The sequence below is a fragment of the Pezoporus occidentalis genome, unplaced genomic scaffold (assembly GCF_034315485.1).
Source record: "Pezoporus occidentalis ecotype Australia unplaced genomic scaffold, CSIRO_AGI_Poc_V1 ctg20, whole genome shotgun sequence".
NCBI classification, from domain to species: domain Eukaryota; kingdom Metazoa; phylum Chordata; class Aves; order Psittaciformes; family Psittacidae; genus Pezoporus; species Pezoporus occidentalis.
In genome coordinates this window covers 8,145,739-8,169,853 of record NW_026913856.1, presented here as the reverse complement: position 1 = coordinate 8,169,853, position 24,115 = coordinate 8,145,739, and the positions used below count along the sequence as shown (strand labels likewise).

General features: G+C 46.1%; 1 protein-coding gene and 1 non-coding gene across 4 annotated transcripts in view; both read left to right on the top strand.

Annotated features, from left to right (window-relative positions):
- Positions 1–3,938: 3,938 nt before the first annotated feature.
- Positions 3,939–4,011, top strand: TRNAM-CAU (transfer RNA methionine (anticodon CAU)). Its single transcript has one exon. It is a non-coding gene; the product is annotated as a tRNA-Met (tRNA).
- Positions 4,012–4,359: 348 nt separating this feature from the next.
- FBXO31 (F-box protein 31) overlaps positions 4,360–24,115 on the top strand; it is a 28,130-nt gene continuing 8,374 nt past the window's right edge. The window contains exons 1-8 of one of the 3 annotated variants that reach the window (XM_062618367.1): positions 4,360–4,775; positions 11,852–11,923; positions 13,830–13,916; positions 18,135–18,211; positions 19,554–19,721; positions 21,039–21,113; positions 22,847–22,956; positions 23,679–23,832. In XM_062618367.1, the coding sequence (XP_062474351.1) occupies positions 4,385–4,775; positions 11,852–11,923; positions 13,830–13,916; positions 18,135–18,211; positions 19,554–19,721; positions 21,039–21,113; positions 22,847–22,956; positions 23,679–23,832 (1,134 nt within the window). In that variant the 5' untranslated portion in view covers positions 4,360–4,384. Of the gene's footprint in view, positions 4,793–11,851; positions 11,924–13,829; positions 13,917–18,134; positions 18,212–19,553; positions 19,722–21,038; positions 21,114–22,846; positions 22,957–23,678; positions 23,833–24,115 lie in introns of all 3 variants that reach the window. The other 2 variants (XM_062618368.1, XM_062618369.1) reach the window with 2 other exon arrangements.

Below are 24,115 nucleotides of genomic sequence, written 5' to 3'. Positions count from 1 at the left end.
TAGACAGATGCTTTTTTGGACTGTAAACCCAAACTAGCACACAGACTTGTGCAATGTCATCACAAAATCACAATTTCCTTAGAACGTTTGGGTAAAACTCATTGCACTCCCCCTCCAAGAAGTATTGCCTAAGAGATCATTGCCATGTGCCACAGCCCCGACATCAGGTACTGCTGCTATTGCTGTTCCAGCAAACATTTCTTGGCTTCAGGATCCCCTTTTAAACGGCAGCCATTTGTTTCACAACGAAACACAGTAAATCGGTTGGTGTAAGCAATAACAACTTATGTTTATGTACTACCTGTCGCTCAAACAGATCCATAACCTCTTGGCAAACAGTAACAACCGCATGAGTGCGGAAGGCATAGCAGGGAAATTGTGGGATAATACAGTATGCAACAAAGTTTTCCACTAATTTTTAATACTCCTAGGATTTAAGCAATTCCACACACATTCAAATACTGAGTACTACACCGCCTGTGGCTTCAGTAAACACCCTCCTTATTTACATCGTGAGAAACTGAGCCACATGGAGGTTCAGTGAGCTGCCTGTGATTGCACAACCATTGCTCAGCAGCCGACCCAGTAATAGCATCTCAGACACCTCACTGCTTGTCCTGTGATCTGTCCTGAACAGGGATAATGCTTCTGCGAACTGAGCTACCAGAAGTGCTGGGCACAATGAAATCATTCAAGCTGGACCATGGCCAGAGCTGAAAGAACAACAACTGCTTCTAGCAGGAGTGCTAGAAAGTCTTTGGTGACCCCAGGTACTCATGACCACAGCTGATCATTAGGATTGGCTAATACCACATTGCAAGGACAGTGTGCTGAAGAAAGACCATAATCTCTTTCATAACGAGAAGGCACCGGGCTCAGCTCTAAAGCAGAAGGATGCAAAACACTTCCTGAGTCATCTGCAGCATTTTCTGCAGTGCTCTGGATTGTCCCTGAAGAGCCCAGTCTGTCCACTAATCAGTTTATCCTGCAAAATCAATGTCCAGACAGAAAGGAAGAAGGAAGGAAAAACACTGAAATCATGATGAGAAGAGCTATTTTCCAGCTTACAAAAAAAAGCAAAGAAAGAATATCTGAGAGGAAAATACGTACATCACAAAAAACGAAAAAAAATTCTCTGGTCTTTCTATATAAATACTCTCCCTTCAAAGTGTCCTGCCTCCAACGATGCTTATTACAAAGAAATCTCACTGCAGGCTTATGCCAAAAAAGCTATGCTGCAAATACTTCACGTGGCAAAGAGGGCTTGCAAAGAGGGCTTGTTCATCTGTCTCAGCCTCCCTTGCCATACTTTTCTGTCCCTCTTGCCAAATGGAAAATAAATGATTCTCTCCTAGCCGCCCAGGTTATAATTGGCTGGATGTGCCATCAGCTGGCTCATCCCCGCTCAAAGGCTGGGAAAGCGTAAATGCGTCCAGGATTACAGAAAATGAGGACACTAACTTTGGGACCAATCCAAAGCCCTTTAGAGTGAGCAAGGAGACTAATTGACTATAGCGGGAGCTGCATCAGCTCCTTAATAGCTGAAGGGAAATGTAACAATAAAATCTTCACCTTTTGGTACATCTTTCCTTTTTGTTTTGTTTTGGTTTTTTTTTTTTTTTTTTTTTAAAGCCCTCTGTTAATGGCTGCAAACTGCCTGCCTGGAACAGCAGGATTGGAAAGCTCAGGGCTATTACTCGATGTTTACAAAGGAAGGTGCTCAGACACTTGGTAGCGCCACAGAGGATGGAAGATGATGATAACGCATTTTTACTGGTTTTGCCTATCATCAAGAACAAAGCTGGTAGATTCAGATAATGGACTCAGTAACAGAGAGGAGAAAGTGCCCGTTTTATTGTCTGATGATGGGGTGGCTATCAGTGAGTTCGTAAGTTATGTTCAGTTATAAGAACCCTGTTCTGCTCTCCCCAGGGATCTTCCTTGTGCCCAGCCTCCAGCTCTCAGCATTGAAAACCTTTTATGTTTGGGTTGTGAAACTTGGGGTGGAGACAATGATCATTTCTCCTCTCTAACGTAACAAAAAGCTGACATTCCCCCACTCTGATCCATGGGAAGGGGAAATGCAGTCACCCCAAGTACTAGGAGCCCACAGGGCTTGTTGCATTGCCTTGTCTTTGCTGGGCTTTGCTCCCTGCCAAGTGACATCAGTGCATCATGGAGATGGCACTGCCTTTCAGCCAGATGGACTTTTCCCTCTTTTCTTGATCTGGAGGAAATGGCATGGGGTGATGGAGCTCTGTGGGAATTGGCATGGATTTATGATGGGCTGTCCTGCCTTCTGCTGGGCTGGGCTGGAAAGGGGGTCAGTGGGCCAGTGGCTTAGCATCCATGGAGCCAAGGCTGGGGGATAAGGTTATAGGGAGAGGTAGGAGAGGGAAAATGAGAGAAGGTTGTGTGGCACAGCAGGAATATTCAGAGGAAAAGGAGAAAAGAAGAAAGTCCAGATAAAAATGGAAAAGAGGGAAAAGCTTGTGTGTGCTGCAGACTGCTGAGTTTCTGCTCGAGGCAGTATCACCAAGGACATCTTTTGTTTCATTCACATGAAAATCCTTGCCATCAGTACTTCTCCTGTCCTCACCATGAATCCATCAGTTCATAAGCAAACAGATATGACAAGGCCTTCTACAGCTGTGTCAGAAACTTTTGATTACCAGCTGAGTGTAACATAGTGAGGGCAAAAACATGTGATTCAATACAGGTGGAAACCAGCTATAGTCATTTCCCAATGGTTGATGTCTGTTTTAGGTGATTCACTGTCCATGTGCCTTGGTTTAGATGCTTGGAGCAGCTTTTCTTGATGTGATCAGAACTGTGGGCACTAAATTTGTCCATCATTGAAGCACCAAAGGATTAGCACGTTCTTAAAAATGCCATCCTCATTCTGCACGTGGTCAGTGTTGGAGGGAGGAATGCAGTGGTTCAGGCTGTGAGAAGCCTTGGATTTACTCATCCTGTGGTTGCAGTGATTTTGTTCATACCACCAGCCGTGCAGCCTGAATTCAACACCTGAATGTCCATCTGATCCTTGAAAACTAGGGTATTGCTCCCCCCGACAACAAAAGCTGCCCACCAGACCCTTGGCAAAATCCTTGGGTTGACCCAGACATCTCTTCTTGTATGGTGGGACTGATGCCTAAAGGTCTGTTCCTTCATCTTCTGCCAGTTGCTTGCTCTGCAGGTGAACATCTTCCCTGCAGTGATGCTCGTGGGTGAGGTCTGGAGACTTTCCAAAGCAATTAAGCGTCTCTTTTCCCATCTTCTTCCAATCTAGGTACGTGTTGCTTGATTGTCATGGTGACTGCTGCCTGGAGACCCTCGCTAAGGGTGAGGCCTGTCAATTAGGATTCAGGGCAGCACTTCTGTGGCATCACAAGGGAGCCTCTTCTGCCGAGTGCTTCACTGAATGCACAGAGTTCATTTCACTGCAGAAATCCCAGTCGAGCAGCGACTCTGCTCAGCAGAAACATAAACAAGGCTGGCTTTAATCTTTCCTATTATGTGAAAACAACCTGATTTCCTTGCGAGCATGTTGTCAGTGCAGCCCTCGCAGCCTGTTCCTGGCCATCAGACCTGGATGAGGATGCTCAGGAGTCAGTAATGCAGCTGTTTTGCAGATCATGGATAAAAATAGCCATTTACTGAAACAAAAATCCAAACCCAAGGTCTTTCTTGCAGAACAGCGTGTGAAAGAGGAGCCATTTGCAAAATATGTCAGTTCTTGCAGCAAAACATGGGGAAAGAACGAGTCAGGGATAAAAAACAAAGCAGGTTTTTCTGTGAAGAAAGAAAGGAAGCAAAGAAGGGAGGTTTCCCGTGCAACACGCCACGAAGCAGCACGAACTGGCGGTGAGCACAGGGGAGGGTCTCAAAGGGGTGCAGGTAGGCGGAGGTGCGCAGTGCAGGAGAGCGCTTGAGGAGCCTCGTTAGCGCAGTAGGTAGCGCGTCAGTCTCATAATCTGAAGGTCGTGAGTTCGATCCTCACACGGGGCAAGGAAGGTGTCCTCTGTCTTTTTTCCCCTCGGCAGGAGAAAAACTGCCATTTTGGGTTATTTTTCTACCAACCGAATTGGGCCGCTGGCCTCGCTGCCCCGGCCCCAGCCCCGTCACCCGGGCCGCGGTCTGCGGGCTGCAGCGCCGGGCCCTTACCGCGCTCCGGGCCCTTCGCCGGGCGCTCGGTCCCCCCGCCCGCTAGGGGGCGGTCGCGGCTCCCCACAGACAGTTGCGCCGGGTCTGGGTGCGATGCCAGCGGGGGCGTGGCGAGGCCTTAGAGACGGTGCTGATTGGCTGCTTCGGGCGGGGGGGGCGGGTCCCGCGGCGCCGCGCGGCACGACGCCCCGCCCCGGCGGGCAGAGCGGTGTCGGTCATGGCGGTGTGCGCCCGGCTGTGCGGGGTAGGCCCGGCCCGCGGGTGCCGCCGGCGGGGAGCGGCGCGGGAGCAACGGCGCGGCGGGGCCGGGGATAGCGAACCGGACACCGACACCGACCCCGAGGAGGCGGGCGGCGGCGGCGGCGGCGGCTCCGAGGAGGATGAGGAGGCGGCGGAGCGCATCGAGGGCGGGCGGCCCCTGCCGCACCCCGCCGAGGCCGGCCCGGCGGGTCGGGCCCCGCTGTCCATCCTGGAGCTGCCCCCTGAGCTCCTGGTGCAGATCTTCGGCTCCCTGCCCGGTACCGACCTACCCAGCCTGGCCCGCGTCTGCACCACCTTCCGCCGCATCCTCCGCACTGACACGATCTGGCGGCGGCGCTGCCGCGAAGGTACCGCCCGCCCTGAGGTTGGGGGGGGCTGGGGGGGTGCAAGGACAGGGTGCCGGGCGATGCAGAAGCACCCGGGGGTTATGGGGAGGTGGTGGAGTGGTGCAGAGACGGGAGGGGATGGTGTGGGAGGTCTGGGGGGGGGGGGGGAGGAAAGAGCTGGGGGCTGCGGGTTGTAGGGTCGTGAGGGCGCCAGGCAGGGCTCTAGGGGTGGAGGTGGAGAAGAGGGTGCATCTCGGGTCCTCTGGGGCGCGGTCCTTACTTGGTGGACCTTGCTGCAGAAGGAGTCAGGTGTGAGCGGCTATAGCAAAGGGCATCGAGCTGGGGTTGTTTCCCGGGGTGGCAGCTGGATGGGAAAGGGAATGGGACCAGGCCCTGGAGGGTGATGCCTCCTTGTAGGGTGTCCTTGGGTGAATCCTGAGCATGGTGTGTTTCAGGCAGAGAGGACAGGGAGTGATCAGTCCCTGCAGAGTGGGGCTGAGCTGGGGGCCTTGGAGGCGTGGAGGCACAGTGGGTAAAGCAGGAGCAGGGATCCTGCTGGGGTCTAGTGAGCAGATGGAGAAAGGCAGCCCTGGGTAAGGTCATCCGTTCCTGTCCCATCTTGGGAAGCACAGGGCCCGGTTTCTGGGGGTTCCTGGTTTGCATGTGCATTGCCTGGGGAATGTCTGTTACAAGGATGCTGTGCTGCATTATTGCAAAGGCCTGGAGCTGTATTGGTGGTACAGTGTCTCAGTTCTGTGCTGCTGTGGCCCTGTTAGACTGAAATTCTTACTCTTTCCTCCTTGTGCTTTTCCTGACGACATTGTGGCTCTCTGTTCCGTGTTTGCTAATCCAGTGGCTGTCCTACTGTGCTCATCATCTCTCTAAATAGCATGATCCTGCCAGGTGCATCTGCTGCCAGCACATGAAGTCATGTATATTTTGTTGTTGTTGTTTTCTGTTTTTAATACCAGTGGGGACATCAAGATGAAGAATTTAGATATGGCAGAGTGGCTGCCTGCCATCAGCAGTGGGATCTGTTCAGATGCATTCAGCCTTGAAGGACTGAATTCTTGCCTTATCAGCACTATCCAGGAACCCTTGGACAGTACAAAGGCTGTACCTAGAAAATGTGCACCAAAGCATTCTTGTTCCTCACTTCAGCATGGGATAATCCTGTTGTCCCAGTAACTTAACATTGTTTTTTGGAGACAGGCTAATAAAATAGTATTCATTCTTTCCTTATTCTCCTCCACTAACGTAGAATCCTCATGAACATGTGTTTTATGAATGGTTTGCAAACTTCACTGATTAGTTATTTTAATAGGTTATGATCCTGGCAGTATGTTTACAGAGAAATGTATACAACTTCTGAATGAAGCTAGATCGTCTTCAAAAGGACCCACTAAATTAGGCCTGATTGAGAAATAAATTTGCTTACTGAATTTGTCACTGCTGCTTGTATTTTCTTGCAAGTACATAAAACAATGCTCAAAAGCTAAGTGGGCTTTATATGGCTAAAACTGATCCAGACAGGAAGGGGAAGTTTTTAGACTACACTTTTGTCTCAAGACCCTTGGCTAGGTACAAGGTGAGAGGTGCATAAAGCAAGTTTTAATCTATGAAACTGTTACTGCAGTCTTTTAAGCAGTCACGGTTCTCCAAGCAGTTCTTCATAAGGACTTGCACTGTCCATAGTGCTCTACACAGCAGTATAAGTAATCACCATTGTGATAGTGCTACTATGAGTATTTGTACACATATGAAATCTGTCATTTTGTGGAGCTGTTTTGCAGTTATCTGTGTGTGTTTCAGTGATCTGTTGCACATAGTCAGCTACTGAGTGTGTTCAAATGTGAGTGTACAACTACTTGAGGACCTGCATGGGCATCAGGTATATAAATGCACATGTAAAATTTAGAAGTACTGTGTTTCTGTATAACCCTACGCTGGTTACTATATGATAGTCAAACATGAAATGGAATTTATCTTTCTCCAAAGCAAGCCATTTCCCAGCTGAGGGCAACGTGTGCTTGTATCTGCCTGAGTCTTCTTGTGAAGCTATGTGTCCTAGAAACAGAACGAGAGCATGTGCACCTCTCCTGGTGTGCTCCTTGCACTGATGTCTTATTTACTCTGAGGCCTGCTGATGATATTCCAGAGCTGAGCTCTCTGAGGTAGTAACTAGTAAACTTCAACTTTGTGTCAGTTGCATATGCAAAACAGTCTGCTTTTTCAGAAATGCACAGCAGTAAAGAAACAAGAAAGATGATTCTAAAATTAAATGGAACAGTTCTCTGAGAGAAGCCCAGCCATTGCCTCAGTCAGCCATTGAGTGTTGGTGTCTTGTTCTTGCACTACTGTGGGCTGACTCAGCTGTAGATTCGACTTGAGAACATCTGGTTAGTGCAAGCATTCAGAGGACTTGTCCTCCTGAAAGCAGGGTGGCTTTTGCTGGTGATTTTAAACTGGAAGAGTGCTGGGATTAACCAGAAGTGGTTGTTCAGTGCTGGCATGGCTTTTTAGGGCTGTTGTCCTTTTATCATTGCGACTGTTTGGTGTAAACAATATCTCTATTGCTTCTTTGGCAAGAAGAGGATTGCAGTCACTTTCATGTTTTCTATAAATAGGAGATTGCTGATCTCTGCAGTGGGAGCAGAATTAAAGCTTCTTTCACCCTGGCTGGTGGCCTGACCTACCTTGATTAACACCTGATAGTCTATTTTAAATGGTAACCACTTTCATCTTAAAATAAAACAGCACAGGTGCAGCAGAACACCTGGAAACAGGCCAGTAATTCAGAATAACCAAATCTGGAACTTGAATGAAAAGGCTTTTGTTTGTGAGAACGACCTCCAGCAGTTCTTGGACCTGATGAAAAATGTCAGCCAAGGTGTTTAAAGATGCTGACCTCCAGTAGGTTGTGCAGAAGGAGGTGCCTGTGGAGAAGAGTGGGAAATCTTGTTTATACAGTCAGTGAGGGAGCTGATGCATGGAGCTCAGCTCTTACAGGACTCCAGAGAATCCACATAGGAGTTTGATGTACAACTGTTCCCACAACAGGAGCAATTTCCTGTAGTGCTGCAGTCTAGTAAACGCAGAGGTGATTTTAATAAGTCTCAGGGCTCTAATCTCCCTTTATATGAGGTTAAAACACTGTATTACGTTTTTCTCTGGTGAACCATCATGGGCTTTATTTCATCTCTGACCATTTTCTTTGGCTTTTAGAGCACAACTTGGCAATGGTTTGCTGTTTCTCACTGCTAATGGCAGGTGCTCACTAGCTGTAGCCATCCTTCAGAGAGTCTTCCTTGGGTCAGCTTGTAAGCTGTAGACCTAGAGCTACCCATCTTTTGATTCAGGGTTTCCACAAATGCTTTCATTTGTTGCAGATCAGGTCTCTTTATCTGTGGCTGCAAAATACCTCGGTGGTAACTACAGGCCTGCCCTTGGGAGTAGTGTTTGGGAAACTATTTGGTGTATTTCAGTCTGGTAGTTCAGCCTTTGGAAACAAGAAGCTGGTTCCAAGCTTGTCCACCTGGTATTTCGGGGGTGTTAGCCTGAGAATCTTCCATTTTTGTGTTCTCTGAAATAATCCAGTCAGTTTCTGTGCTTTCTGTTCTGTGCACAGCCTTGTAAACACACAATTATCCACGAGTAATTGGAGGACTTGATTAGGCAGGGTACTGCAAACATAGCAGTGATAAGGGTGTCAAGCTCTTCCAGACATCCTCACTTCCTCTGAATTGCGGATGTCCACATTGAGTGCTTGCAGCTGCTGACTAGCATTGCCATGCTGAGAAGGATGGAGAGGAAAAGCATTAATTTGGTCTTTGACAAGAGTATGGGGGTTCTTCCCTACTTGGGCTGGAAGAACCTGGTTTGTTTGTTTGCTTTTTTAAGCTTCAGCACAGGCCACACAGAAGGAGATGTATGGCATGGCTTCTAGAAAGGAGATGGGAACATGAGGCTCAGAAGAGCAGATGGCGAGAGGCAGGCCAGGGAGTAAATTGCATTAGTGCAGTTCCTAATAAATGGAGAATTGCCTTCACAAGTCCTTTAAATTCTAGTGCATGTGACCGTGGAAACAGCACTGTGTCACTCTGTGTTTGGTAAATCTTTCAAGCATTTCTTACAAATCTAATAAAACAGGCTTTCCAGCTGGTCAAGGAAGAAGTTTAAACCCAATTTCCAGCCTTGCTTTTGAAGTAGGATTAAGTAGCCATTTTCTAACAGTCTAAATTTCTTGTGTGGATTTCTGTGACTGTTAACTCTTTAAAATACGTTTCTCAGGGAGCTGTTGCACTGAGATGTGTTTCCTGAAAATAGATTTAATTGCACTGAAGTGGAATTTCCTAGGAAGCTTGAGCCCTTCAGAGCTTTCTTGGAAAAGGCTTTCTGTTCTCTGTTAAGAAAAGATCCATTTTATTTTACCGTAGCTATCTTGAAGTTCTACTTATTTTTAATTTTATGTATGGATTAAAGAGATGCTTACATTTATTGCTTGTGATATTTGGAGGCTTTGTAGGCACTGTGAGCCAAAGGACTATTTTGTCTCATCAAGAGGCCATTGTGGTGTTCACATCTCATGGATCAGAGAAGCTGAAGTGATGCACTTAACCAAAGCTTAGCCATCACTATGGGATTTTGACTCTTTGTCGTCGTTTGCTGTACAAGACAGGATACGGACTAGTTGTCAGAAAATGAGATGTATTAAAGCGCACAAAATTGAGGTTATTTTCTTTATTCTTGATTATTTTTCTCTATTCTGATAATATTTTCTTACAAGCCTTGGAATCTAACATCAAATCACATGTAGCATATCTAAATTCTACATTTTTGTCTTTTTTTTTTTTTAAATTAAGTGAGCTTGCTATTGGAAGAACTTTGACTCTCTTCAGGAAAGATACAAACTCCAGCAGTTAGAAATGCACCTTTAGTAGTGGTTTGGCTTTCATGAAATTAATATTTCACTGCAGGTTATCAAGGGCACTTGCATGAAACTGGGATAGAGCTTTAACTTCAATCACTTCCCACCCCACCCTGTTGTTTTAAGATACCTGCTGGTAATAGATTTACTGTGGCAGTGCACTCAAAAGTGATTTATAGCTCTAGTAGGGAAAACTGAAAAATTAGCACTTTCTGGAGGAAGAGACAATATGACTGTGCTAGTAGTGCTGTTAGAGCAACATGGAGAAATGCCATTTGGGCAGGACCCTCTGCATGTCTCCTCCCTTTCTGATGCAGCACAGATATCTTCAGTGATACTGAATTTAATCTAGCTGCAATGCCTGCTGCACAGTGCCTGCATCTTACTGGTTCTGTGGCCAGGTGAGTATTTGTTTACATGCAAAGAGTTGCCTGTTTGCAAACAGCAGGCTATGACCACCCTGTTTCTGTCATAAAGATCTCTGACTTTCAGATCAGCTGAGGAGACATGCTGTTCCCTCCATTAGCAAACACATACCCACTTGTGCACATAATGCACACCAGTGGTTGAAAGCCTTGATAGCTCTGGCAGGAGGGCTGGGCGAGCTGCTTGCCTGGGTCTGAATTTCCAGTCTCCAACAGAGCTCTGGTTTCACCCATCTGCAGAATGAGCTGTCTCAGGTCAGCTGGCTGCAGCCCAGCACTAAATAGCTTGTTTGTGCTGGAAGTCCTTTACTGCAAGCTCGTCTGTCTGCTCCCTGGCTGATGGTGCTTCCTCATCCCACCTTGTGTTTGATAATGCTTAGAGCTTCCTCTGGCTGTTGCGAGGGAAGTCAGCAGGAACTCTCCCACTGACCTTTGCATCTTTTAATGAAGGGCAACGTGTTTGTTGTACCTTCTGCCTACTCTTCGTTGAACTTGCTTACTCAAAGCGATGTTGTGCAGAATGTGTGTTCCCTGTAGGCAGGCTGACAGTAAGCTTTGCATGTGCTGTCTCATCGTGTACATGTACCACAAGTGTATTTATAGAACGGAGGAGGTTGAATTCATTCAGGGAAACTTCTGGTTTTCTTGTATATGAAAAATGAATTCTCAGTTTGCAGTAGGTTACCAGCATTCAGTAGTGGTATTTGGCAGCCACAGTAAATTGTTAATTCAAGGAAGCTCTACTGCGGATAAGTTTAATATTTAATGATTGGATAAGGGTCTTCACAGATACGCTTTAATCACATATTTGGCAGATGTTTGGTACTGCTGAGGAAGGCTGATGTTTGATCTGTGGTGTAGATGTCTTTGATGTGAAGGAGTGTAGTTTTCTGTACTGAGATCTATCAGGGTCGCTGCAGCATGGTGGTTTTCATTGCTGATGATTTTTTGGGATCTCCCTCCTCTCATTTCCTCCCTCTGGTCTTCTAAAGGTTTCTTGTATTGAGATGTGAGCGCTTGCTTTTATTATTTTTATTTTTTTTAAGGTTTCTCAGAAGTTCAGTGTGTACTTCCTGAAAACGAAAGAGGAGAATCTCATTTTCTGCTTCAAAGCTGCCTATAAGATCTCTGTATTGCTTTGTTTTCAGGGTGTTCTGTAAGCAATCAAAGGCATTTGAATGTACAACAGACCCATCTCAATCTGATCTGCTTTCAAATGTAACCATATTTGTACACGCTGATGCCTGTCTTATGTCTCCATTTCATTCTTTTTAAAGTCTGTGTGACCTTTTTTGTAGGATCCTAATAAGCAGTTTTCTCTGTTGGGTACCTCAGTGGGAGCAGATAATTACTACACAGAGTCATGATTTGATCTAAATGGGTGTACAGTCCTAGCTGCAATGAGTAGGTCTTCCACATTTCACATTCTTTGTGGTCAAGTATAAGCACCTGTAACTTTGGTGTGTTTGTACGTTCCTGATGGTGTGTTTATTGTTGCAGGCATTGCTTGTAAAATGTATTAGATTCCCAAACTTTAGTGAAATTACATCTAACTTTCTGTTTTCTCTTCAAAGCAGAAATAAGATTCTTGGACTCATGCAGCAGCTTGCAAGAATAATAAGATTATTCTTGCAAGATAATAGGCACCTAATAAAATCTTGTTTTTTCTCGAACAGTGGATCTCAAGATCCTGGGTAGCAAACACCTTTGTGCCGGAGCTGACATTGTTATCTGTGTCATTGCAGAATATGGGGTCTGTGAAAACCTGCGGAAGTTGGAGATCACAGGAGTGTCCTGTCGAGATGTTTATGCCAAGCGTAAGTGATAAAGCTGCTTTAGATCCATATGTCCTTGCTTAGTACCAATTTCGAAAGCATATATGTGTTGAGTATTTATTAAATGCTGACAGCATAAGTTATTTGGACTTACTTGCTGATGGCTGGGGATTCATCTGTGAAGTTGATATGTCTGGAGTTTTATTTTTAAGCAGATGCCAAGAAGTGGGATGTCTATGCCCCTCAATCCCTTGATGGGAAAAGAGAGTGTAATTTAACCTTATTATAAAGTGTATTGGAGTTTTTTCATCCTTTCCTGTTTTGCCATCTTCAGATCTCGCTAAGGAATTAACTGGTATTTTTTCATAGCCCTGATGTAGCTAAGTCTTGATCTCAGTGAGAAGACACTGTTAGATGCTGTCAAGTGGGAAAGCACAGTAGGTAAAGGAATGAGCATTCCTCTGAGCTGCTCCTGAAGGAGGAGAGCTTAGCAGGGCTGGGCTTCTGCAAGGTGTTAGTGAGTTTTAGGAACAGTAAAATAGTAGAACCCCAAATCCTTAGACCCACCATGCCTTATGCAAGGCAAATGCGCATCTTCTGTCTTACAGTAAGGAGGGGTGGGGGCATCATCAGATGAGAGAAACCAAGGTAGGCTAAGGGCTGAGTGGAGGCCTGGGTCCATGGTGAGGCTCTCTCCCCTGTAACCAGACCTTGCACTTTGCAGTCAGAAGCTGGGCTGGTTGCTCAGAGAGCCTTGCAAAGCCCCTGAGAGCTCCCATACCAGCACTGCCAAGCTGTGTTGTCTTGATTCCCCATCACAGATCTTGTAAAGAACCGACTTACCTGTGGTTCTTAGGATAAAAAACAAGATATGACCTGAAGCACTTGAGCTATGGCTTCTGGCTGTTTGAAGAAGGTCTTGCTTTATGAAACAAAAGCAGAGAGGTCAGTCATGAGAGGTCTCCGTAGATTTGCAGACTCAAAATCTGGCTCAGCTTCTACATATACTGTATTTGTTAAACCTTGAAACAGTGATGACCTCAAGCATTGATCTTAATGCTGGAAAAAAACAACAGGCAGAAGGGTTTTAATCCCACCTTTAGTAGATTTGCTGAGCATCCACAGGAAAATCAGACAGGATTTGTGTTACACGTGTTTCCAGTCTTCCTTTATACTAAAGTAGTTTCTGCATTCATTGGCAGAGAGCCACACTTGACATGCGAGTACCTCTGTGACAGACTTTATTGCAGTTCTGAGTAAGGAATGTGTCCATATCCATTCAACAGTCCTAACTCGCAATGGTAAATCTGAAGTGAGAATCCTTGCCCACAGTTTCTGGCACCATCTCTGCTCTCCTGTCCAGATTCAGCAGTTTGCCCTGTTGCAGGCTCTTAGTGGAACAGTTTCCTGGTGGTGTGACCTCATTTTCTCTACTGTCCCATAAACCCCTCTCTAATTGCAGAAGAGTTAATCTGGGGCTGCTGGCAGGGCTCACATACACTTTTCTGTCCACCGAATGTGTTTCTCTAAGAAGTAGTGTGGGGAATGGGGAACTGAGTTTAAGTTACAGAAAGCATAACTAATTCAAGGCATGGGCTGCTGTCCATGTACTTACTTGGCCTAAGTGTGTTCATGAGGCAGCATGGCTTGTTACAGTCCCACTACAGAGTTTGAAGAGGACCCCGATTCCACTTTGAATTCACCGAATGCCATTTATACATATTGTCTGTGGGGAATCTTGAGCATACCAAGCTCTGTGTGAGTAATCCTGCTAACCAGGTATACCTGAGACTGGGCTGATGCAAACAAATGGTGCCCCACAACTGGAAGTGAAGTCGAAAAAGAGTTTGGCTTTCCTGCGTGGTTGGTCCAGGTTCATCATGCTGTTAACAGTGCTGGTTACAGTGGAGCAGAGTTTGCTGGTACTTACCCTGCTGTGTCTGTTCAGGTATAAACCCACGAGTGAAGTCGGGGCGTTTTATGAAAATCCTTCCCGACTACGAGCACATGGAGTACAGAGATGTTTACACCTGCCGTACGTACCTCCTGCTGGTTGATGCTTCCTGCACTAAGCACACACAAGATGCTGCATGGAGTGTGACGTGGCTTTAAGCAAATTATTTTGGGGCGGACCTTGGGATAGTGTAGAGGGTGCCGGTTAGTCAGTTCATGCTGTCGCACGTTAAGGGGGTATTCTGGCTCTTCAGAGTGGCAATGAGAGTAGGGCAGCCTCTGAGGTATGCTGAGCCTCTTTTTGAAGTGCTTTGAGTTGGAAAATCGTGAGTCTCCATTCACAGAAAGGGAGCACTCCCTCTGCTCCTCACAGATTGCTCCTTTTTTTAGAAGGAAATCTTCAGATACCCTGGTAAGGGCTCCCAAAAGCAAGTTTGAATAAGCTCTGGACTGGCAAAAAGCTTTCTCATGGTCCAGTTAAGATGCATTTAATCCACAGACCTTCCCAGTGAAACATGCTGAGGGTTCCCATACTAAGTCCCTCCCCGCACAGTGAATCCCTTAAAGCACCATCTCCATCTCTAGGAAACATTCTCCTGGTGTTTTAGAGGTTGTGATTTACCTTCTTTAGTCAAGAAGCTGCTTTGGGTAAACTTCTTTCCCTCCTGATGTTGTGTTGAGGGAAGAGTATTAAAATGCTGGATTTTAACACTCACTGTTCAGCAGGAGTTGGAGGGGAAATACTGATGAGTATTTCCTTTCTTAACATCAGTTAAGAAAGTTACTACTGCTTGTGTTTCAGAGGGGGTGTTGAGCTGTCTCTAATGCTCCTTTAGGTCTGCACAGTTTTGCCAAGTCAAGTTACTAACTCACTGGTGCTTGGGAATGTAGTTTTCACACACACTGAGTGGAGTGGATGGTGCAGACTTACCTGTGCTAAAGAAAGCACAGGTAGCCACAGAGTGAAGATGGTGTCATTAATGTGAGTCACGACAGACAAGCAGCAGCAGTGCTACAGCAGGAATTGATAGGAAATTTTAGGTTTAGCAATCCTGTGCATCAACAGCAGCCTTGTTCTGGAGCTGGGTGGGAAGGAGAGGCACATCCAAGCTGTCCTGCAGGATGAGGGATTGCTTTGTAGATTGCTACCTGGGTGTTTGCTCCAAATGTGCTCTTTTTGGTGGCTGTCAAATGGCATTTTGTGCTGTTCCCTCAGTTAATTGTTTAGCCACAACCCCACACTTTTGATGTCTGGTGCCCCTTTTCTCTGGAGGCATGTTGTATTACTCTGGGAAAAGCAAGTGTGGTTTAAGATGCAATTGCCCAGTTCCTCCTTTTTTTCCCTTCCTGACTATTAAGACCTTGTTGCCAGGGTTTACCATGAGTGCTCCCTAATTTGTATTCCTGCAGCACAAGCCAGGTCAGCTCAGATTGCTTCCCCCAGCATTTTAAACTAGCCTGGCTCAAACACTTAGTGTTTCCCACTAGCAGGTCAGTTATCACCAGCTGGGGGGCAGCAACTGCCTGTATTATTCCAACTCATTTTGCTTAGAGATACCTTGCTGCATCCTGAGAGGCCCTGGGAATTGTAGTGGATCAGGTTTTTTCCACTCAAAGCAAGATACTTCTGCTTTAAAGGCTGCAGATTTCACTGACAACTTCTGTGTTAGGGTTTTGCATTTCTCTGCCTGTGCTCCCCAAGCTGAACGCAGTAATGGAATAAGAGTTAGTTAGAACAGATCTGAAAGCACCTGCTCTCCTATCTTAATAACCCATTCTGGGTTTGTAACTTGTCTGTTCATACCTGTAGTGTCTGTGGTGTGCCAGCACTGCAATGCTTGCTTGAATCGCTGTGCATTTGCTCAGTGTCACCTCCTTGTCCCGTGTCTTAACTCTTAGTGAAGAGCACAGGCTTTAGTCCTTTCCCAGGCAGCCTTCTTTTAGTGGGAGCTTGGTCATTCACTGCTTTTCCTCACCCATTCCCAGCTGGATTCAAGCTGCCTTCTCATCTGAAGAGCTTGCTGGGCTGCTTGTGTCAATGTGGGTATTATCCAGGCTGGATGGGGGTTGTACTGAAGCATCCAGTGGATGTTAATTTGTGCTCCATCTGGGAGGATTTGTGGCTCAGATAGGCAAGAGGCTTTTTCAGGACTGAGAAAAATGGACAACATTTATAGCAGAGGAAAATGCTGGAGAAAGACCCAAATGCTGTTTTCTTTCGAGGAGCAGGGAGGGAAACAACTGTCAGATCCATCCTGTCTCCCTCCAGGAACAGCCAGAGCCGGAATTCATCAGGTTTTCTCTGCTAGGAATATAGCTGCTGGCGCACTGGAGCCCAGAGACACTCCAGGCTTGAAAATGGAGCTGTGCTTTTGCTTTGAGACTTGTTTGAGGCTTTGGCCAAGTACCAGCATTTTCCCCAGTCACTTCCTTTCCTGAAAGAACAGAAGGAGGCGTCCACAGCATCCTGAGCGAGTGGGGAAGATGACTTGTCCATTAAGGTGTCCCTGCTGTCGGTGTGTAAACCAAGCACAGAAGCTGTTATGCAATGGGTAGGATTCTTTTGAAGGTGAATGAGACTTCTTTGGCCTCCTGCCTCCTTTGGGTTTCTGGGTGTTCGGGACAGATGGTGAAACACACTCAGCCGTGTGTCTGTGACTCAGCCATGTTTCCTGAACCATGGCTCTTGGTGAACTGAGCTGCAGCTGGAGCCAGCTGTTTACTCAAAGTGAGCACACAAACCATCTTCAGCGGGCATGTGGCTTGCAGTGGAAGGGCTTGCCTTGTCACAGAGACACTTACCAGGCTGTTGAAAAGCCCATCAATTGTACCTACAGCTCTGAAAGTGCTTGTGACAGGAGCTGGGGAGAGAGGCATCCTCATCGCTCTTGGATAGCTTAGCATCAAGTTTTCTGTCCTAAAAGTAGTGGTTTTTTTAAGCTGGGTTTTATCAGCTCCATGCCAGACAGAGTAGAAGGCAGACTGTGCTGGGTGGTGCAGTTTATGCTCAGCGCCTTTATTAACGTGACATTACCACACTGAGATGAGAAAACTGGGAATGTGGTTTGCTTGCTTGCCTCAGTGCTATTTGTGCTGCACTTGGTTCACTGGGTCATCCAGGCTATCAATCTTAAGTTGTTTACTGCGCAGGAAAAAGGCTCCTCCAGGCCAGTTGGCAGCAGCTCTGGACAACCCTCCCTGCTGTCCTAAACCTTTGTGGAAGTTCTCTGCTTTGGTGTAATAAATCCACTCTTACAATTCTTGTTATCTTTGGTGGTAAATGAAACAAAGTTGTTATAGCAACTGCACCGAAACACAATTCTTCATATAAATTGATGCAAAGCAGAAACTGTTCTTCAAGCCAGTCCTGTAAGTTAAATGGGTTATTGTGACCTTCTGAGTTGGCCAGGAGCATCATTTTAAGGCAAGGGTAGTATCTTCTTGCCACCTACATAGAAATTTGCATCCTGATTCTGACCAAAATGTCAGATTGTACTGGTCATGTCAGGCGATGACATGGACAGAATTAATGGCTGACTGTATAAGGACTGGAGATTTATTAAGACTGTTGTCTCCTGATTGCTGATAATGTTCCTACTTGTCCTTTTTTGGTGGGATTGAAAGTGCACCTATCTCTGAGATGACAGAGAAGCCTCACCTGCTGCAGTAGGCTTTGAGGGTGACATTGAATCAGCTTTTGGGCAGTGCTAAAATGTAGCTGCTTAGATTTTTTTAAAGCCATGACTGACATGGTAACGCCACCAGATCTCCCGAGCTGGCATGGTCTGCACGCTTTGCTGGCTGTTTTTAAGGATGCTGAACTCTGGAGACAAGTTTGCCTAGATTAGGCAAAGAAATGCTTTAAAAATACTCAAATTCCCCTGTTCCTTACTGCATTTCTGTTCTTTCTTATTTTCGGTAGCTTTGCAGCCTGAGGCATCAAGAACATGTTTTGGAGACAGCAGATACTTTATTTGTTTTTAGCTCTGATAATACGATTTGCATTGATGGGACCATGTTTTCTGTGAATTCCTGGTGAGGTTTCTGTTTGTGTAAACTCCTGCACCAGGCCAGGAGCAGGGCTGCAGGGAACAGTGTAAATCCGTGTGAGCTTCTGGGAGGCCTCAGTTCAGAACTGCCTGGCTGTGGTTTGAAGTAACCAGTTTTCATTAGTAAAGGCAGTTGTGGGTGGTATTGGGCGGTGTTGCGTGCGGTCTGGTAGCAGTGTTTTATTTTCTTTCCCCCAAAATCCCAGTTCCTTACTGTGGTGTGCTCACTCCGGTGTCTCACTGTTCCCTAGTGCTGCACCGATACCGACACATCCTGGGGTTATGGCAGCCGGACATCGGGCCCTATGGGGGACTGCTGAACGTGGTGGTGAGTGAGTACCTCATTCTGGGGGCTGTGATGTTGAGGACACGTGAGTCTTTTGTATACAGCTTTCTAGACCTGAGCTGTTGAGGATTCTGGATAGTCAGCCCTGAAGCAAGTGATTGGGACCCAGGGGTTGCTTCTTGACCTTTTCATCGTCACCACCTTTCCACAGGGAGTCCTTTTGTGTTTCAGATGTTCTCCAGGCAGCCACAGGAGCACACAGAAAACATGAGCAGTGTTTCAGGGAAAGGCTTGATTCAGAGTTCAGTGCTATTATTCCAGTAACTGGCACAGAAGTCCATTCCTTGTGTGTGGGGTACAGCAGAGGTTTTGGCACTGGCCCATCACTTACTCCGTTATCTTTGCCTGTAGCTGATCATGTTGCAAAGGGTTTTGCATTTGTGTTCATGCACATTTCCTTCCCTTCTTTCACCAGCCATGTCTAAGACTAAGGCATCAGATGTTATGATACAGGGGCATGACTCGTGCAAGACCTGTGGAGCCTGGCAGCTCTTGTGCTGCTGGGAAGAGTAGTTAATGAGCAACATTTGACTCTACTGGTAAGAGCTGGGCCAGAAGCTTGCCTGAGGCCCTTGTTCTTTGCACCAGGGTTCAATAGCTGACATGTTGAAGTGTAACAAATCACAAGACCTTTGGGTTTTGCGAGATTCTGTTCCATAAACTAGTAGAAGAGTGCATCCGAGTGCACCAATACTTACATGTTATTACGACCTTATAAAGACAAGAGTGCCTCTGTGGTGCTGCTCCTCTTTTGTCTCAGATCTCTCTTTGGAAAATATCCTTTCTCTGGAACTGTTGGGATAGAGGGGATGGATTCTGTTAGGCGTGCAGGAAGAGGGCTGGCACTTGCACCTCTCAGCAGAGGAGATTGTTGCTTCCTGTGCTGTCTATGAGTAATGGAGCCAAATAATTCCTTGTCCAAAAGGCACGGATAATCATGAGAAGCAGAATTCGTCTGCTTGAGTATCTGCCAGCATGAGCTCTCAAACCAATTACAGTTTGACTAGCTGTGTGGTCTCTTCAGTGCAGCCTCTCCCTCTGGATCCTGCACACCAAGCATCCGTCACAAAGTCGTTTGCAGTAATAAAGGCCTGATCATTTTCCAGTGGTGCAGGAAGCCTGGTAAACAAACCTTCTCCCTCTTCACCAGGGGTGTGCTGTGAGTGCATATGGTCTGGTTTAATTGCTGGAAGGCAGTTTGGAAATGCAGCAAGCTGTTCCACAGCTCCCACCCTGTTGCAGAATAGGCCCCAGATCTGTTAGCTGCATACTCATCAAACATGCAGAGATGATCTCATGTGCTTTTTCTCCCACCCCTCTGCAGGTAGATGGTTTGTTCATCATCGGGTGGATGTACTTGCCACCTCATGACCCTCATGTTGATGATCCAATGAGGTTCAAACCTCTCTTCAGGATTCATCTCATGGAGAGGAAGGCTGCAACGGTTGAGTGTATGTATGGTCATAAGGGACCTCATAATGGCCATATCCAGGTGAGTTCTTCTGGCACTTTCAGCATCATCCATCCTGTGTGTGATCATAGAATCATAGAATCGTTAGGGTTGGAAAGGACCTTAAGATCATCTAGTTCCAACCCCCCTTCCATGGGCAGGTACACCTCACACTAAACCATGCCACCCAAGGCTCTGTCCAACCTGGCCTTGAACACCACCAGGGATGGAGCATTCACAGCTTCCCTGGGCAGCCCATTCCAGTGCCTCACCACCCTTACAGTAGAGAATTTTTTTCTTATATCCAATCTAAACTTCCCCTGTTTAAGTTTTAATCCGTTACCCCTTGTCCTGTCACTACAGTCCCTAATGAAGAGTCCCTCCCCAGCATCCCTATAGGCCCCCTTCAGATACTGGAAGGCTGCTCTGAGGTCTCCACGCAGCCTTCCCTTCTCCAGACTGAACAGCCCCAACTTTCTCAGCCTGTCTTCATACAGGAGGTGCTCCAGCCCCTGAACATCCTCGTGGCCTCCTCTGGACTTGCTCCAACAGTTCCATGTCCTTCTTATGCTGAGGACACCAGAACTGCACACAGTACTCCGAGTGAGGTCTCATGAGAGCAGAGTAGAGGGGCAGGATCACCTCCTTCAGCCTGCTCCTCCTTCACCTCTTTCGATCATGCACATTGGCTCTGGAAACGGGCTCATCAAAAAACTGCATGAGAATTTGATTTAAGGGATGTGGCATTCACCACCTTGTTGTATGTGTGGATGCCAGCTTTATGCTCATTATGTGTCTGGCAAGTTGTGTGGGCTGTTCCCCACTCTGAATTTGTTCACTGGCAGTAGTACAGGAAGGCTGTTACACTGTCTTCTGTTGGGCTGGAGCATGGTGGGAGTGTGGGAGCACCAGTACGTGTACAGGCTGGGGGAAAGGATATGTAACATGTCCTTGTGCAGTTGGTTGGTGAGTGTGTCCAAGCAGACACACAGACCTGTACTGTTTTACAGCTCTCTCTTAAGATGAGACCTTGAGAAGGTGATGTAGCATCCATTCAGTACGTTGGATGCTTTGAAAAGGTTCCTGAGAGCTTGTTTCCTTTTCTTTTGAAGAGGGAAGCTCAAATAGAGAGGCAACTTAAACCTGTTATCTTTCATTATAATGTGTTGGGGTTTTATTGCTTTTATTTCTCATTTCTGTAGCTGATGTACTTGGTATCACTTAATGATTTCTCTGTTGTAGTAAATTCAGTAATGTTTGTTGTGGCAAGCATTTACTCTCAGCAGTCTTAGTTACATCATCCTATGCATCTCTAAACAGATTTGTAACCTGTTAAATTCTCTTCCATGGTAACTACAGATTGTAAAGAAGGATGAGTTCTCCACGAAATGCAACCAGACAGACCATCATCGGATGTCAGGGGGAAGACAAGAGGTATGAGTCCTTTGTCAAGGGTCTGCATTAGGGCTCTTTGTATGTCCCCTTTCTAAAGCTAAAGCACTTCTGTCTTACCAAAGCTCTTAGCTAGTGTTGGGGTCAGAGAGATGGTCTTCTGCCTTCTAACTTCTGTGTATCTGAACATACATGGAACATACACAAAAACCCAGGCTGGTAGCTTCTAGCTGATTTACTAGAATCTTTTTTAAGTGAGTAGAATCAATCTGTGACTTGAATCAAAACTTAAAGTGGCCATGTTTGCGTAATAGCAGGATCTTGGGGAACCTCTTCTGTACTTGACAAGGTATCATTTAAGGATCCAGTATATAGGGTCAGTTCAGTGTTGCACATGCACCTGCAGAATGTCTGTGTGGAGACCCCATGCCTTAATCTCAGTGTGTGTCAGGGTGTTGGAGGAGGTTGTTAATGTCCATCCTGTTGAGCAAAAAGCCCTTCAGGCAGTTCTCTGAGCAAGGTGCTTAGAGGAGCCCCAGCAACTTTTCCTTCCTGTGCTCTGATACCTTTCCTGCTTGATAGCAGGAGTATCCAAAGACAGCAATATGCATTGTACATCCTGCAGTACTTGCCAGACACTAATCTCATGGTATTGCTGTCTGTGTAATTAAGATCTATCAGACACAGGCCTAATACAGAGTACCAGCTGCATTTGAATACCTGCTTGTCAGTGGGGCACCTTTCTACTGCTTATCATCTTGGTTGAGGGATTGAAAGCTTCATTTAATTGTTTATCCTGTGTGTGTGTCAGCTATACCCAGCAAGATAGATTCCTGACTCAAACTACATGTTTCTAGGTGCAGGTATAAATGTCAGGATGAAAACCTTCAGCTAATACCTGTTCCAGGTAGTGCTGTTTGCTGCCAGCTAGTTAAACTTGACAAATCTGATAAACTTGAGTTGCTTCTAGCAAATGCTTTAGAATGTCTGTCTACTAATGGAAAACAGCTGGGTGAAAGGTTTAGTTAAGTGTTTTCTGGTTCTGAAGCAGATGAGAAATGCTTTAATACTTTCAAAGCACTGTGTTAAATGTGCGTGGCATTATGGTAATTGGAGGATCTGGCCTTAGAAGATAAAGCAAGCGGGCTTGGAATATCACTTGGTAGGCTGCTATCTTAGTGTAAGCTGTTATCACTTGTAACTCATGGTAGGGTATTAACTTCTCAGAGCTGGTGTAAAAGTACTTTAGGAGATGTTTTCAAAGCACCCTTTGGATTTAGATGCATCAGGGTTTAACCTTCTAAATCTTCAGTGCCTTTCAAAAGCTTCCCCTTCTATGTTTAATATGCAGTGATAGGGCACAGGAATTGGCTTATGGGTACACAAATGAGCAACTGCAAGGTAAGTTGGGATGTAAAGAAGTAGTAGATCAGCTACTTTGCAGTAACAGGTGATGCTTATGCTTTTATTCTGAGGAGGCATATTGGTTCTACCTGTAATGTATTTGAAGTGGCACATGTCTGTTTTGTGGTGTCTGGCAGGTATAGGGCAGTTACCATTATCGTTACTTGTTAAGTGTATTTCCAAGGCAGCTCGGTAGCAATACATGCTAGTTAGTTACCAAATTCAGCCATGATCCTCTTGTCTGACAGAGCATATGCTCTCTCTGTTGCTCTGCCAGTAAATCATGCTGATGAGTTGAAGTCATGTTGAGGTGCATCACTGTCACAAATTAAATGCCTTTATCTTCCCCATTTTCTCTTCTTGTGCTGCAGGAATTCCGGACCTGGCTACGGGAAGAGTGGGGTCGAACTCTGGAAGACATCTTCCACGAACACATGCAAGAGCTCATTTTAATGAAGTTCATCTACACCAGCCAATATGAGTAAGGTCAACAGCTTTTCTGGGGGGAATTGAGGCTGCTGCAACTTGGAGACCACATTGGATCATTTGTTCTGAAGATAGGGTGCTTGCAATGGGCTTTAACAGCCAGAGGGATGTTGTGTCTCTGCAGGTTCTGTGCAAAGACACAGTGAAGGACAGTGCTTTCCAGTCATTTCACTGTGTTTAGTTTGGAGACAGACCAAATACCCGTAGTCTCAAGAAGCTATCTGCTCAGTATCCATATTAGTAAGCACTGTGTGCTTTGGAGTGTGCTAGGCAGGAATCAGTCAGTCCTGGAGAACGTGGTGGGTTTTAAACTGTCACTTCCAGCTTCTAGTAGTTGGAACTAGATGATCTTTAAGGTCCCTTCCAACACAAACCATTATATGCTTCTATGATAGTAGCAGCCGCCTCACTGTAGCAAATGTTTAGTATGCTTCACTCTTGGGTTCTCTGGAAATCCCAAGGAGTGAGGAGGTTTACTGTGGTCTTCCTGCTGGAGCCTTCTGGTGTGCTGAGTACTGGTAGAGAGAAGTGAAGGGAGGGGAATGCTTGTATAGGTCTAAAGCAAAGTCTATTGAGCTTGTTTGTATTGTGGAAAACACAGAACCCACCTCTCTCTTGTCAGCATCCCAAAGCTGTCTGGAGGAACTGGCTGCAGACACATACCTCATGAGAGAGGGATTCTGTCTTAATCTCTCTAACATTTTGGTTTTTGCACAGCAACTGCCTGACATACCGACGCATCTACCTCCCTCCTAGTAGCCCTGATGACCTTATAAAGCCAGGTCTCTTCAAAGGAACCTATGGGAGCCATGGGCTGGAGATTGTCATGTTGAGCTTTCATGGGAAGAAAGCAAAGGGGACTAAAATCACTGTGAGTGCATTTGTCTTTCTCTCAGATGTTTGTTAAAGTATTCTCAATGTTATGGATCCATTGGAGAGGCCTTTGGAAGGTTGTTGTCACCCCAGATCCTGTTGCTTGTGGGGATTGATGCATCAGGTGAATCTTAACACATGCAGAGCAGCTAAAACATGCTGTTCTAAGTTTCTCCTGATGCCACCTGGCTCCCTTTTCCTGTCCTTTCCCTTCCAGCTGCTTTCTGTGAGCAGCTGGTAGCAGGTCACTGGAGATCACTTCCATCTATCTGAGGATTAGG